Below are 16,991 nucleotides of genomic sequence, written 5' to 3' on the forward strand. Positions count from 1 at the left end.
GGAGTGGTTGAAAAACAAGTTTTAATGACTCCAACCTAAGTGTATGTAAACTTCCGACTTCAACTGTATGACGAGACATTCATATGTGGTAGCAACTTGAGTGGCAACTCTTAGTGTTTCATTTACTTTGTGTCATATACTTTCATTGCCCCAAACAGCCCAAGTTGGTTATTGAAATTCCATAATTTATTCAGCAGGATCCATTAGCTTCACTCTGGGCACTATGGTCCGCTGAATAGGTTGAGAGCTGCCGGGCAAATCCTGAATGATTTATAAACATGCGCTACAAGGCCTCCATCTTAAAGGGGAATTTTAGCCAAAATCAATTTTCACGTGTATTTCTAGTCAATCCACCATACATACGGTCTGGAAATATCATAATTTAGCCTACAGTTGCATCATAGCTATCGAAACATGCCGTCTGTATAAAAAGTTCATAGCCGAATCAAAGTATGTCACCATGCGAGACTTTGCACTTCCAACCTGCTCTTCTATGCCAGTGATTCCCAGAAAGCAGCATGTGCTAGCTGACTCCACCTCTCGCGCTGTTCATATGTGTTCAACCGATGGTGGGCGTGTAATTCAAATGATCTTCTGTGATCAATGTTTACTAGAGCTCTGCCCGATCCCATGCCTGCAACAATCAGGCCCTACTCTACCCAGGCCCGATTACTTCTGCCCTAAACCAGAAATTAGAAATAATTTCCTCTGTTAGTAAATTAGCTGCTCCTCTCTGTGTGTCACCCGCTTTCTGCACGCTGCTGGCTCTGCATGCACTCTGCTCATGCCGGCTCTGCGTGTATGTGAGTATAGCAACGGCTCTGCTTGGGCTGCTCTGCTCAATGACGAGACATGAGAGAGCACAGAGCATGGCTGTTAGCTACTTTCCGTCACTCAAAACTCCGGCAATCTCAAGGAACATTATTATTATTTCTGTGAAATAATCTCTCCTGTCTTATAAAAAGCACTTTTGAGACACCACATGAGGTTGGTGGCACCTTAATTGGGGTGGACAGGCTCATAATAATGTCTGGAGCGGAATTAGTGGAATGGTATCAAATGGTATCTATGTGTTTGATGCCATTCCATTCACTCCATTCCAGCCATTATTATGAGCCATCCTCCCCTCAGCAGCCTCCACTGTTTGACAACTACGTGTTGAACCAAGTTCAACCCACACACCGACCACGCCACCCAGTTAGAGATAGGGGAATCTTGGGAGTTGTAGGAATTGACCCAAACGGACAATTGGGAACATCAGGACATTCAAAGCTAGATATCTAGACTCAAACATTGTTTTGAAACGTGATTTTATGTGAATGTGTCTACCTTGGACTACTGAAAACAACAAAACCACTGGATTACATGGGTAAAATAGTCCTTTAAGCAAGGTACCTTGTGACTGGCACAAAATACTGTGGAAAAAGTCAGGAAAAAGTGCTTTGCTGGGCTAAACTGACAGTCTTAGGCAGGCAGAGTCATTAACTATGTCACATATACAAACAGTGCCCGAACAAATGAGTAATTATGAGGTAGTACTTACTTTTACAGGATTCACTCTCTGCAGCAATTATGCCGTTTATATTTATGGACATTCTGGAAGTTTCTAACCAGTGGCTCATTCAGCTTGGGCTATAAGGGTAATTCTCTGAACTATGACATCATCCAGTTATAATGTCATCCAGTCTTCTAGATCACTTAGAGACTTGGTAGAGCTAGTTTTGGGCTGTCATTTGAAAGTCACATAGAACCGTGAAACACTAGATAGACACTAGGACATAGAATTAGGATGTTACCTTCGCATGATTGTCCATCTAAGCTGAGCGTGAATCCATCGTTACACGAGCAGACAAAGTATCCTTCAAAGTTGGAGCACTTCCCGTTGGCACAAGTTGACGGGTCCCGGCATTCGTCTACGTCTGGACAGAGTCAAGAAAATGGGAGGCAAAGAAATATATTCAAAGACTTTTACAATGTGTTTAATATCTTAACTGTTTAAACATGCTGGCATGTTAGGTAGGATATTTGAAAAAGAAACTCCAGCACACTGGTATTCTTGCATGTGTGATTCATGGATTGGGCCAACCTTCACCTGGGTTGAGGTAATACACCTGGAACTGCATAATTTGTGTAAACAACCCTCATTATCTTGGATAGGATACAACCATACAGACACAGACCCATTGAAAGTTGGCATGATCTAGCTAAGGAGCTAAACCAGCACCACTACCTCCAGTGAGACTTTGGAGGTCTCCCTATGGGATTGGCTGTGTGACCCAGACATCTGCAGGCTGGGTTACTGCTGCTATAAAGGCCTATCTGGACTGTGTCACATGTTCTAACGATTTCCTGTCCCGACTCGCATCATGTCTACCAACAGTGGCTGGGTGAGGATACTGTGTGAATACTACTCACAACCATCCACCACATGCAACACATACTCTCTGGAAACGCTGAGTGATGCACCTTTCCTAAGGTGTTCTTTGTTCTTGTACAGTTGCGACCAAATATATTAGCACCCTTGTAGTTTTCTTAAATCATTTCCTATTTCTTCTAAAGTAAGATTTAAAAAAATATTGGTCACCATAACTTGTGATTAGATTTTCAACATTACAGAACCAATTTTATTTTTGTAAACTTATGTTTACAATTTCAATTGAGAAAATAAAGACAAATGGCATGGACAATATTATTGGCACCCGGAGCTAGTACTCGGTTGCACAGCCTTTCGCCAAGATAACTGCAGAAGGGTGCCAATATATTTGGCCGTAATTGTATGTGTCCATGGTTGGCATTAAACAGAAATGGATTAGGTTCCTAGAAACTCATGGTTAAATATGGCTGGGCAATACTGTCAATACAGGGTAGGGATTTCACTACTAGAATGTGTTTGTTGATTCTGCTGCAGGTCTCCCAGGCAGCTCACATGATGTCCTGGAACTAGGATTAAACCTGATGTGAGGCCTAATGCACCTCATTGACAAGACAGACAAAGTACCACCAGACTGCCCTCAATCAGCTATCCTGTACCCAGCAACCTACTCTGCATTCCACATGTAGCTAGTACGTTTTAGAAGGCGGGATGTATATGACCAACAGCAGGGTAAACACTTATTAGGTGTAAGCGCAGGGTGGTATGAAATGCTAAAGATTAAACGAGGATTGTCTTAGAAATGCTAAATATTGATATTGTCTCACTAAATACCTCAACAAAAATACAGTCTGTCCTAAATTCCCTTGCTTGCAGTCTGTGTGAGGGCTTTGAGAAGACCGAGAAGCAGTGAACCAACGCTGTGGCTCAGGGATTCTGGGGAAACTCTTGGACTTCGTAGTAAAGGCGGAGTGAAAGAGAGATGGAGTGGGGGATGAGCCAATGTCAATAACAGCCGCAGGACAAAGCACACGCCTAACAGCAGAGCAGTGGGTGTTCTCCCCACACGCGTACACACACAAATACACACACAGTCGTACAGACACACACACACCTACACTATATACAGTTGAAGTCGGAAGTCTACATTCACTTAGGTTGGAGTCATTGAAACTCGTTTTTCAACCACTCCACAAATGTCTTGTTAACAAACTATAGTTTTGGCAAGTCGGTTAGGACATCTACTTTGTGCATGACACAAGTAATTTTTCCAACAATTGTTTACAGACAGATTATTTCACTTTTAATTCACTGTATCACAATTCCAGCGGGTAAGAAGTTTACATAAACTTAGTTGACTGTGCCTTTAAACAGCTTGGAAAATTCCAGAAAAATGTAATGGCTTTAGAAGCTTCTGATAGGCTAATTGACATCATTTTAGTCAATTGGAGGTGTACCTGTGGATGTATTTCAAGGCCTACCTTCAAACTGAGTGCCTCTTTGCTTGACATCATGGGAAAATCAAAAGAAATCAGCCAAGACCTCAGAAAAAGAATTGTAAACCTCCACAAGTCTGGTTCATCCTTGGGAGCAATTTCCATACGCCTGAAGGTACCACGTTCATCTGTACAAACAATAGTACGCAAGTATAAACACCATGGGACCACGCAGCCATCATACTGCTCAGGAAGGAGACGCGTTCTGTCTCCTAGAGATGAACGTAGTTTGGTGCGAAAAGTGCAAATCAATCCCAGAACAACAGCAAAGGACCTTGTGAAGATGCTGGAGGAAACAGGTACAAAAGTATCTATATCCACAGTAAAACGAGTGCTATATCAACATAACCTGAAAGGCCGCTCAGCAAGGAAAAAGCCACTGCTCCAAAGCCGCCATAAAAAAGCCAGACTACGGTTTGCAACTGCACAAGGGGACAAAGATTGTACTTTTTAGAGAAATGTCCTCTGGTCTGATGAAACAAAATTAGAACTGTTTGGCCATAATGACCATCGTTATTTTTGGAGGAAAAAGGGGGTGGCAGAATCATGTTGTGGGGGTGCTTTGCTGCAGAAGATCTGGTGCACTTCACAAAATAGATGGCATCATGAGGAAGGAAAATTATGTGGATATATTGAAGCAACATCTCAAGGTATCAGTCAGGAAGTTACAGCTTGGTTGCAAATGGGTCTTCCAAATGGACAATGACCCCAAGCATACTTCCAAAGTTGTGGGAAAATGGCTTAAGGACAACAAAGTCAAGGTATTGGAGTGGCCATCACAAAGCCCTGACCTCAATCCTACAGAAAATGTGTGGGCAGAACTGAAAAAGCGTGTGCGAGCAAGGAGGCCTACAAACCTGACTCAGTTACACAAGCTCTGTCAGGAGGAATGGACCAAAATTCACCCAACTTATTGTGGGAAGCTTGTGGAAGGCTACCCGAAACGTTTGACCTAAGTTAAACAGTTTAAAGGCAATGCTACCAAATACTAATTGAGTGTATGTAAACTTCTGACCCACTGGGAATGTGATGAAAGAAATAAAAGCTTAAATAAATAATTCTCTCTACTATTATTCTGACATTTCACATTCTTAAAATAAAGTGGTGATCCTAACTGACCTAAGACAGGGAATTTTTATTAGGAATAAATGTCAGGAATTGTGAAAAACTGAGTTTAAATGTATTTGGCTAAGGTGTATGTAAACATCCGACTTCAACTGTATACAAATGTATGTGGACACCTCTTCAAATTAGTGGATTCGGCTATTTCAGCCACACCCGTTTCTGACAGGTGTATACAATCGAGCACACAGCCATGCAATGTCCATAGACAAACATTGTCAGTAGAATGGCCTTACTGAAGAGCTGACATTCAACGTGGCATCGTCATAGGATGCCACCTTTCCAACAAGTCAGTTCGTCAAATTTCTGCGCTGCTAGAGCTTCCCCGGTCAACTGTAAGTGCTGTTATTGTGAAGTGGAAACGTCTAGGTGCAACAATGGCATGGCTGTGAAGTGGTAGGCCACACAAGCTCACAGAACAGGACTGCCGAATGCGGAAGCGCGTAGCGCATAAAAATTGTCTGTCCTCGGTTGCAACACTCACTACCGAGTTCCAAACTGCCTCTGGAAGCAACGTCAGCACAGGAACTGTTCGGCGGGAGCTTCATGAAATGGGTTTCCATGGCAGAGCAGCCGCACACAAGCCTAAGATCACCATGCGCAATGCCAAGCATCGGTTGGAGTGGTGTAAAGCTCGCCGCCATCTGACTCTGGAGCAATGAATCACGCTTCACCATCTGGCAGTCCGACGGACTAATCTGGGTTTGGTGGATGCCAGGAGAGCATTACCTGCCCCAATGCATAGTGCCAACTGTAAAGTTTGGTGGAGGAGGAATAATGGTCTGGGGCTGTTTTTCATGGTTTGTGCTTGGCCCCTTAGTTCCAGTGAAGGAAATCTTAACGCCACAGCATACAATGATATTCTAGACGATTCTGTGCTTCCAACTTTGTGGTAACAGTTTGGGGAAGGCCCTTTCCTGTTTCAGCATAACAATGCCCCCATGCACAAAGCGCGATCGGTGTGGAAGAACTTGACTGGCCTGCATAGAGCCCTGTCCTCAATCCCATCGAACACCTTTGGGATGAATTGGAACGCCGACTTTGAGCCAGGCCTAATCTCCCAACATCAGTGCCCGACCTCACTAATGCTCTTGTGGCTGAATGGAAGCAAGTCCCCGCAGCAATGTTCCAACATCTAGTGAAAAGCCTTCCCAGAAGAGTGGAGGCTCCATATTAATGCCTGTAATTTTGGAATGAGATGTTCGACGAGCAGGTGTCCACATTCTTTTGGTCATGTAGTGTATGTTTAAACTGTACATGCGTGCGCACACATACCCGCAAACAAGACAGAACGATGGATTGCCAAACTAATCTACCAAATTGGTGGAAGGAATTTGAATGCAGAGCCAAGCCACTCCAGTAATTTCGATGCTCCTGATTATTTGTGAGGGTAGGAGAATGTTCAGTCACATACCGACACACTGTCCTCCCTGGCCCTGGAAGCCCTTTGGACACAGATCACACTCATACGAGCCTGGGAAGTTGATGCACAGGCCGGACGGACACACACCCAAGTCCAGACACTCATTTATATCTATGAGAGAGAGTGAGAGAGAAAGAAAGAGAGAGAGTTAGGAACATAAAAGAGAGGCAAGGAGAGAATCAACACCAGAAAAGGCCATTGGTTTGAGTGGGATGAGTGGGTGATGTGTGAGTAAGCCATATGCATACCATGTTGTTGATAGGGCAAAAACAGCCCTGCCCTTGTCTTACCATGAAACCCCCTCTAATTCTCCTGCCCCTAAAGCTCTCAAACTAGAACCCAAATGTGTGAAGGGTGCGTCAAGTACCTTCACACTGGCCTGTTGGGCTCATCCTGTAGCCACTGTCACAGTGCTGACAGCTGTAGGAACCCACGTTGTTGACACAAAAACCATCCTCATGACAAGCGTTGGGGTTCAGACACTCGTTTAAATCTGAGAAAGGGATGCAGAGAAGGAGAGAGGGAGGGAGAGAGGGATAGAGAGAGATGGAGATGGGAGAGAGGGAGAGATTTGAGGATAGCAGAGCGGTCACTTGGCTCCAACAAAGACAGTAAATTCAAGAATCTTTCAAGAATAATCATTCCTTTTTTGGTACTCACCCGAATCCATTAAGCATAATTCCCAAAACCCTGGCGAAATGTACCAATAATTCTAGTGCTATGTCACTAATGTTTTACAAACATGTCAGACACTTCTCCGTCCAATATCAGCAAGGGTAGCTTAAGTTCAGGCTAAAGTGATAGAATCTCTTGATCTGTCCATTGATCTGTGCCAGACCTCCATTTACCAGGGTATCCAGGGTACCACTCCCTTCCTTAGAAAACAAACATCCCCCACCCTGACGTAGAGTGTAAATCCATGAGTCAACAAAACAAGTTACAGATTGCACATAGAGTGCACACTTTCTTTCTGTTTTAACGTGGCATGTAGTGTTGCTTCTGGGTAAGTTAGTGTACTCAATGTCTTTTTAGTCTAGTTTTCATCCAGTCACTGAACGTTCCATCTGCCTACAAAATATTTAGGGTTGTCGTCCTCAAGTTGCCTGTTTTGGTGCTCTTCTTAATAATAGATCAATTACTCATATCCACATATAAATCCCTTGCAAACAGTAATAAATTATACCCTCATATTTCATTTTCAGATGTTCGACTGTTACACTGCAGTTATGGGGAAATAATCACCGGCTTTTTGCCTCTGCAAACCTCATTTTGTGTCATTTTGTGTAAGAGAAAACGTGTGTAGAAACACCAGAAACCACCTAATGACAGTGTACACAGTATTTATATCCCAGGATGGGGAGAATGATGGGGAGGACATTGCTAATGGGCCACACTGTGGTCACCTCCTAAAACACAGCCCCTATCTCCAGGGAGGGTGGCTAAGCCAACGGGGAACTATACTGAAGACAACTGGGGAAATGAAATGAAAACACCCAAACGGCAATCCAAATGCGTGTTGCTGCGGTGCACAACATGTATTGAATCTCCTAGGCTTCTACTACTGTTTTTGGTGTGTCTCTGTATTTCAGGGAGTGTGGTGGTATGTGTGTGAAATGGCTTTACCAATGCAACTGGTTCCCTCCTCATCTGTCATGAAGCCTGGTTGGCACACACACAGGAAGCTGCCGGGAGTGTTCTTGCAGCGGCCGTTGGAGCACAATGATGCAGACTCCAGGCATTCATCAACATCTGTCCACAGATACAGCATGGCAGGAGACATGGGATGGAACATGGGTCAACTTGCTTAGAGACATACTGACATGCTAAAGTCATTCGATTAAAGTAGCATGAGATGCAATTAATATAGATACATTGAATATAGTGTTAATTTCAAACCATCACTATAGCAAAGAGGTTGCTAAAGGATTCTCCAACTCTACATTTCTACATAACTATTCATTCATCAACAGAGGCCTCCAAAATGCTGAAAGGCTAGTAAAATCATTCCCATTTAATGATGTAATTAAATTAATCTACCTTCAGGGGGCAATGTGAAGAGTGAAAGCCTAATAAAATCAGACCAAATGAGAAGAACACTATTCCCATTGGTCTGATAAATGGATGTGACCTTTGACTTCTTGTTTCTCACCTACACAGGTGGTGTGTGTCTCGTCCATCTGGTAGCCCTCGTTACAGATGCAGTTATAACCCTCCACAGTGTTGTAGCAGATCCCCTGGCCACAGATGTGAGGGTTGACCTTGCACTCATCCACCTCTGGCCAAGAGAAGAGAGATAGAGAGAGATATAGAGAGAGATAGAGAGAGATAGAGAGAGATAGAGATAGAGAGAGAGAGAGAGAGAGAGAGAGAGAGAGAGAGAGAGAGAGAGATAGAGAGAGATAGAGAGAGAGAGAGAGAGATAGAGAGATAGAGAGATAGAGAGAGAGAAGAGAGAGAGAGAGAAAGAAACCTCATGCTACTCTTCAAATACTAAATACATAAATACAGTTTCAATATTTGCGGCATAAATAAATCTATTCCATTCCTGCAAATGGCCTTTCCTCTCCCTAGCCGATAGTCTCATCAGCATCCCACTCATGGCTGCAAATGTGTTGCTGTATGACAAATCTGGTCAGTATGTGCATCAATCTGTCTACTCAGTCTTGACTGTGGGTAATTGCCTTACATACCACATAGGAAAAGTAGGGAATAGAGTAAATCATAGTGTCTAATACCCATCAAAAGGCACCGATATGCAGACATATTACAGAAGTGGACCACTGGGTCTACAGTTCCTAGAGACGTCAGGACTCCATATAAGCCGAAACTGCACAACTGTCAAATCACAGTGACTGAAAGGTTGGGCCATTTTCGAACTTGATGAGAAGTAGAGAAAATGAAAGGGGGATTTAATTAGTGGTGATAGATTGTCACATGGCATTCTATCAAAAGACATTATCAATATATTACCTAAGAATTACAGTGTTTTACTGAGGTAGTCAAAATGTCAGCAGGCTCGATAGCACATTAACAATACATTACTCCTCTCTGATGTATGCTATTAATAACGACTGGGCTTCTTCATAGCTCAGCAGGCCAGTATGGTGGAATTAAATTAATTGAAGTATTACTGTACACATTTCAATAGGTGAGGTTTCTTTGCTCAAATATGCTACAGTGGCATCGCCTCAGAAATACAGTTAAATGACTGTTGTGTTTTATATAGGATTTAGGGAGGACATCAGTCAAACAGAGGAGGATGGGCTCCTGCTCTAATGTCTGCTTACTCTTGGTCGAGTGTTATTGTTGAGCACTTTGTGACAAACATATTTGTAAAAAGCACTATAATTTCATTGATTGACTAATTGATTGCTTGGTTGAGGTGCAGAATGCTTAGCGAGTGTAATTATTAGTACATCTTAAAGAGCATCTTCGACGTGGTACAATCAAACTATTGTTGTGTTTTATAGAGGATTTACTTTAAAAATAAACATCACGTCCAGAATGATTAGCAAGCATTGAGGCACAGAGACCAGAGTCTAATCACAGTAAGGATGATTAAGAAAAGAGGGAGGCAATTATGCCACCCAGTTTACTGAGTGTCTGTCATCAGGAAGCCTCATAACATTTCTGTGGTCTCTTAATATAGTGTCACCTTTCTGGGACACCAGGACGTAAAACGCTGAGATGAGAGAGGTCTGGGGGTTTGGATATCCGCCTAGCAAAAATAAACCAAAATACCCCTGCGGTCCCCTGATTAGTCCAATAGGTTTATGTGGGCCTGGCACCAGATAGTTCCACTCCCTTCCCTCCACACTCGTCTCCGTGCCGACACTCTCTCTCCTCTACTGCTCTGAAAATTCCCGTCTTCCTCGTCCAGGGTATCAAAATAAAAACAGGTGGGTTTCGCACAAGTGGTTGCCTAGCAATGGCACCAATCACTGTCCTTCCCCTTCTCATTTGAAGAACCACGGCAACAAAATCTAAAATTGGAATCTCTTAAATAAAACAATACAGGACCCAAATACATTTCAGTGAGGGTCAGCTGAGAAAGAAAACGTTTCTCAGCATTTTCATTGGAGTGATTTGAAGCCATAATGATGTTGTTAGACTATTCACATCTAGTGGAGAGAGAGACGTCATGTTGCTGTGGCCCCTTAACAACAACACATGCTTCCTAAATATAGAAGAGAGCGAAATATTCTCACAACGGGGGAGAACCCCAAGGACAAAGAAAGGAGGTCATGGAGAATTAGAAAGTGCCATGTTCCCAGTCTGCGCAAATTCCTCTTATCGGCCTATTTTTTGCCCATGACCTGTGAGGAATTCAGATACAGGGTTAAACACAAATAAAGGGTCAGTTAATGGGCGAGTGTGGGAGATAACACTGGGCGAGTGTGGGAGATAACACTGGGCGAGTGTGGGAGATAACACTGGGCGAGTGTGGGAGATAACACTGGGCGAGTGTGGGAGATAACACTGGGTGTATTTATGAACTAATCATGTGTCCCCTTCAGGCCTCTATTCATTCATGATTTCTACACAATCAGCTTGGGATAGCTTAGATAGAGAATGTAGCAGGGATAGTAGGTATCAACCCGTCAGCAGCACATTGACCTAACACTAAACTACGTCCAAATGTCACGGTGTTACTGTGTGTTACTGTATGTCAGTGTGAGCTCTTACCTGCGGACTGAGTAGGGGCGATGTCCTGGCCAGCATTGGTGGGGAGGATCAGGGCTGGAGCAGGGGGGGACGTTTTCTCCACAACTTCTGAGAGACCAGGACAGATAGAGCCAGGGGAGAGAACAGTGCAGTCAAACTTTCTGTGATCTTTAAAATGAGTGCTTCAATGTGTAAAACTGTAATACAGAGCGCTGTAGAAATCAACAATCCCAGTGGACAGAGACAAATCACTCTTCACCATCAAGTGCTGAGCTGACAGTTGTTTAAAGATTTTTCCAGCTTGGATATGTATTGAATGGAACAATAAAACAACCCTTTTTACAACAATTGAAACCTTGCGTTTCAATTAAGATAACCCTAGACTTGAGTCTGGAGAAGACCCATCACAGGCGGCAGGTGGCTTAGTGGTTAAGAGCGTTGTGCCAGTAACCGAAAGGTCGCTGGTTCTAATCCCCGAGCCGACTAGGTGAAAAATCTGTCGATGTGCCCTTGAGCAAGGCACTTAACCCTAATTGCTCCTGTAAGTCGCTCTGGATAAGAGCGTCTGCTAAATGACTAAAATGTAAAATGTAAAAATGTAAGACCCATCACAAATGGCAGGTGCTCTTTTCCGTATGACAATTAGTCCTGTTACAGGGGAAAGACCACAAGATATTTTTTCAAACCAACACATTTTCATTTTTATTCTGTCAGGTAGAATTGACTGAAAAGCACCAGTGGATACCCACTTACATAGAATACAGTACAGTGCCAAAACAACCATCATAATTAAATAACTTGCGGACTTTCCCCTGTGAGAGTGAGCCCAGCCCAGTGAGACTGAAATAGCAGCAGAGAGAGTAGAGGGGAAGGAAATGGATGAGACACCTTTGTAGGCCGGCTCCATCCTCATGGTAGAGACACCGGGAGAGAGCTGTGGCTGCCCAGCCTCGGCCTCAACTATTGGACTACTACTAGTAGCCTCCAGAATAACCAGCTCCTTAAAGGACAGAACACAAGACAAACACAATATGGACCTCAGGGTCAATGGACTGATCCATATAGACATGAGGTTTCAGTGAGCAAGCGCCGTTCATGCACCGCTGTCATGCGTGCGCTCGTCATATAGGCTGCTCAGCAGTAAACTAATTGGAGATCCGCTTGCATGACAGCTGAAGGAAGGAAAAAGCTTGAAGGGCTTGTAGCGCAAGATGGTGGGAAGCGAAACATGGGTTTTCATTGAGTAGACAGGGTCTATAGTTGTCAGTTGTGTGGACTCCAACTTGACTTCAGCTTTTTTTTTTTACCTTTGGAGTTTCTCTAGGATGTCAAAATGGATTGTGCAATAGTGTTTACTTACTCTGCCCTTATCAAAGCGCTTTAAAGAGTTTCAAGCAGCTGAGTCCACTGTTCCTCTGAAAGAACCAAGACCGGATATTGTAAAAGAGAGCTTCTATATTTACGTAATAATACAATACTAAATCCATTACAGAAAGGTTTCAGGACTGTTCCGTTTTGGAGACTCTTAGGCTGCGTTTACACAGGCAGCCCGATTCTGATCATTTGCCCAATTATTGGCAAAAGAGCTGATCTGATTGGTCAAAAGACCAATTAGTGGAAAAATATCAGAATTGGGCTGCCTGTGTAAACGCATCCATACAGTATGAGGCTGGACAAAGTGCAAAGAGCAAAGTCTTAGCAGCTGTGATTGGCATTGACATAGATGTTCCACTGTGAAGTGTTCTTAGGCTGAAAGCATGGAGCAGTGATTGGCTCAAAGTCATGCAGTGGCGATGCTGACTTCATGCAGAGGTGATGCTGCGGGCTGCTTCTGCAGGTCGTTGCCATAGAGTCTAAAGGGTGAATACTTCTTGTCGCATGCAAGAAAGCTTTTTTCTTTTCCGTTTTTTTTGTTGCAGAAGAAACCCAACCTACCTGCTCAGGTGCATCTGTGGCTACTGGCCATAAAAACAAACAAAAAACAAAAAAAACAAGAGTGAGATCAAAAAAGAGTGGGACCATTTGGAAGCACAAGGCTGGATATACCTGCCCTTGACTACCAAGGTTTGTCAGAGGCAAGTACATCATATACTTAGATTTTTAGGACACAATTTACATTATATTTCTCCATTAAATATATTCAGGCTTTTGAATAAATCAATAAACCTTTCCGGCTGGTGCCAGAGGACCAATCATTTGCAATTCATAAGACTGTCAACTTTACAGGCTCTGGAGTACTTTTAGCTGTTCATGACCGCGTCGAAACATGATCTTTTTCATAGCAACGGACAAATGTTAATCAGTTACAAGGTCGTTCCACTAACACCTTATTTTAAACACTGGACAAATGCCATGTCATAACTCAACCCTCTGGCGTTTTTCCGGTATTCAGATCTTGAGGTCATAAAAACAAACCGGATTGCAATGAATGTAGCATAACATTGGGCGTAAATAAATCCCCTCCACCAGGATCTTTAGCTCAGTGGTGCCAGCTTTAGCCCCTTGTGGCATGCAAACACTCATCTACACAGGTTTGGGCAGTGGCTCTCTCTCTTATTGTTTGTCTGAGTCTGTCCTCGGCATTGGAATCCTCTGTACTCGGAGCTCAAGAGAAGCTTAGCAGTAATTTGGACAAGTCTGTGCGCTCTAATGCTGCCAAGTTTCTCTTTCCCTCGCCGGCTCCCAAGCATGTCCTGAATAATAAGAAAGAGGAGCTCCATCTCTCCTCTCTCAAAGGATCCAGGAGTTTGAGAGGCGAGGGCAAGCCAAAGCATGTGAATCCTCATCATCCTGTCCAGGGTGGAACTGAATTGATGTCTGGTTGAGAGATCTTTTTAAAGACCCCCCACACACTCACACACGCATACAAATACAAATCTGTTTTGTGTTTAGTTTCACTTACAGTAACAGTCAAAAGTTTGGACACACCTATTCATTCAAGGGTTTTTCTTTATTTTTACTATTTTCTACATTGTGGAATAATAGTGAAGACATCAAAACTATGAAATAACACATATGGAATCATGTAGTAACCAATAAAGTCTTACACAAATCAAAATATATTTGAGATTTGAGATTCTTCAAATAGCCACCCTTTGCCTTGATGACAGCTTTGCACACTCTTAAGAAAAACCCTTCAATGAGTAGGTGTGTCAAAACTTTTGACTGGTAGTGTATGTGCTGCCTTTTGTTGAACGGGTGGATTACTCCTTATTTGGATCAAAAAGTTGTACACGGAATTCCACATATCAAAACAGCCCCACGTAGTGAAAAGACAAGAGCATGGCCCCAGGGCCCATGTGTTTTAGTGTATGACGCCAAATTCCATAGAGCACTGCACTTGGATTCTAAAAGACCATGCAACTCCTATCTATGAGTCACACTAAGTCCCAGCTCAGCCCAATGTTCTGTCTTTCCATAGTACATTAGTAAAGATGGCTTCTCCTCTACTGTTGCTTGCTGTGTGGTGTAGTGTTGACTCGCCTGGTACAGAGGGAATTGCATGTTGACGACTTACCTGGTACAGGGGGAAGCTGTCTCTCAGCTACGCTCAAGGCCTCCACTGGTTTCTCAGGTGTCGGGAGGGGCAGAGGCGGGGCCACAGGCTCTTGGTGGGTGATCATTGGCATGTTGATGGGTAGTTTGGGTAGTTGATTGGGTGCTTTGGGCTTGTAAGATCCCGTGACAGTGTAGCCCATCCCACCAGGGCATATCTCCTTGAATTTAGCTACATTTAAAAAAAGAAAAATACAGTAAGCACATACATTCTTTATGTAAGGCAAAAAATATATACATCCATTTCGGTCCCAAAGAACTGGCCACATGAAATATGACTAATTTGGCTGATATTTTATTTTATTTAACTCCAATGTAACGTACAATAGGTTACATGCTGTTTGTATTTTGTTGTTGTAACAGATTTGTGTATATCAGTCTCTGGGTCATTCCACAAATTGGGTGCCTTTTGAGTAGTATACATTGGTGAAAAAAAACATAGAATTTCACCCTATTTTAACATTCTGTCATAAACAGCACATGTTCAACTTAATAAAAAACGTGTTTCCATCTCGAGGTTAAATAAAAAAAGAACTATAGTAAGTGTCTATAATGTGCCAAATAAAGTAAAATGGTTGACGATCTTAAATCAGCCATGAATCCCCTTGTGACAGGAGGAATGGAAGCTTGTTGTGTGCAACAGGGAGGGGCAATTGAATGCATGCTTTACAAAAAAATTGAAATTGTAAAGAATTGTCTAGCTTTTCTATCTATGGGTAACAGGGTTGATGTGTGGTGGGGTTGGAAAGTAATAAAGGGAAATATATTTTTTAAAAGGATGATTTGCATTTTAATGAGGGAAATAAGTATTTGACCCCTCTGCAAAACATGACTTAGTACTTGGTGGCAAAACCCTTGTTGGCAATCACAGAGGTCAGACATTTCTTGTAGTTGGCCACCAGGTTTGCACACATCTCAGGAGGGATTTTGTCCAACTCCTCTTTGCAGATCTTCTCCAAGTCATTAAGGTTTCGAGGCTGACGTTTGGCAACTCTAACCTTCAGCTCCCTCCACAGATTTTCTATAGGATTAAGGTCTGGAGACTGGCTAGGCCACTCCAGGATCTTAATGTGCTTCTCTTGAGCCACTCCTTTGTTGCCTTGGCCGTGTGTTTTGGGTCATTGTCATGCTGGAATACCCATCTACGACCCATTTTCAATGCCCTGGCTGAGGGAAGGAGGTTCTCACCCAAGATTTGACGGTACATGGCCCCGTCCATCGTCCCTTTGATGCGGTGAAGTTGTCCTGTCCCCTTAGCAGAAAAACACCCCCAAAGCATAATGTTTCCACCTCCATGTTTGACGGTGGGGATGGTGTTCTTGGGGTCATAGGCAGCATTCCTCCTCCTCCAAACACGGCGAGTTGAGTTGATGCCAAAGAGCTCAATTTTGGTCTCATCTGAACACAACACTTTCATCCAGTTCTCCTCTGAATCATTCAGATGTTCATTGGCAAACTTCAGACGGGCCTGTATATGTGCTTTCTTGAGCAGGGGGACCTTGCACTCCTTCACAGCGTAGTATGTTACCAATTGTTTTCTTGGTGACTATGGTCCCAGCTGCCTTGAGATCATTGACAAGATCCTCCCGTGTAGTTCTGGGCTGATTCCTCACCATTCTCATGATCATTGCAACTCCACAAGGTGAGATCTTGCATGGAGCCCCAGGCCGAGGGCGATTGACAGTTCTTTTGTGTTTCTTCCATTTGCGAATAATCGCACCAACTGTTGTCACCTTCTCACCAAGCTGCTTGGCGATGGTCTTGTAGCCCATTCCAGCCTTGTGTAAGTCTACAATCTTGTCCCTGACATCCTTGGAGAGCTCTTTGGTCTTGGCCATGGTGGAGAGTTTGGAATCTGATTGATTGATTACTTTTGTGGACAGGTGTCTTTTATACAGGTAACAAGCTGAGATTAGGAGCACTCCCTTTAAGAGTGTGCTCCTAATCTCAGCTCGTTACCTGTATAAAAGACACCTGGGAGCCAGAAATCTTTCTGATTGAGAGGGGGTCAAATACATATTTCCCTCATTAAAATGCAAATCAATTTATAACATTTTTGACATGCGTTTTTCTGGATTTTTTTGTTTTTATTCTGTCTCTCACTGTTCAAATAAACCTACCATTAAAATTATAGACTGATATTTCTTTGTCAGTGGGCAAACGTACAAAATCAGCAGGGGATCAAATACTTTTTTCCCTCACTGTACTGTATATGTATGTACAGTGGGGAGAACAAGTATTTGATACACTGCCATTTTGCAGGTTTTCCTACTTACAAAGCATGTAGAGGTCTGTAATTTTTATCATAGGTACACTTCACTTCACTTTTGTGAGAGACGGAATCTAAAACAAAAATCCA

At 43.1% G+C, this 16,991-nt stretch overlaps 1 protein-coding gene across 1 annotated transcript in view; it reads right to left on the bottom strand.

The window, feature by feature from the left end:
- Nucleotides 1-16,991, bottom strand: part of LOC311110871 (latent-transforming growth factor beta-binding protein 1-like) — a 154,240-nt gene that overhangs the window by 50,648 nt on the left and 86,601 nt on the right. Inside the window, exons 11-19 of the mRNA XM_084153471.1 lie at nucleotides 14,595-14,804; nucleotides 13,013-13,035; nucleotides 11,966-12,077; nucleotides 11,099-11,185; nucleotides 8,562-8,687; nucleotides 8,036-8,161; nucleotides 6,780-6,905; nucleotides 6,404-6,523; nucleotides 1,797-1,919 (exon numbers count right to left, since the gene is read on the bottom strand). Coding sequence (XP_084009597.1) covers nucleotides 1,797-1,919; nucleotides 6,404-6,523; nucleotides 6,780-6,905; nucleotides 8,036-8,161; nucleotides 8,562-8,687; nucleotides 11,099-11,185; nucleotides 11,966-12,077; nucleotides 13,013-13,035; nucleotides 14,595-14,804 — 1,053 coding nt within the window. The remainder of the gene's footprint in view (nucleotides 1-1,796; nucleotides 1,920-6,403; nucleotides 6,524-6,779; nucleotides 6,906-8,035; nucleotides 8,162-8,561; nucleotides 8,688-11,098; nucleotides 11,186-11,965; nucleotides 12,078-13,012; nucleotides 13,036-14,594; nucleotides 14,805-16,991) is intronic.

This window comes from Coregonus lavaretus (assembly GCF_964263955.1).
Source record: "Coregonus lavaretus genome assembly, chromosome: 36".
Taxonomy (NCBI): domain Eukaryota; kingdom Metazoa; phylum Chordata; class Actinopteri; order Salmoniformes; family Salmonidae; genus Coregonus; species Coregonus lavaretus.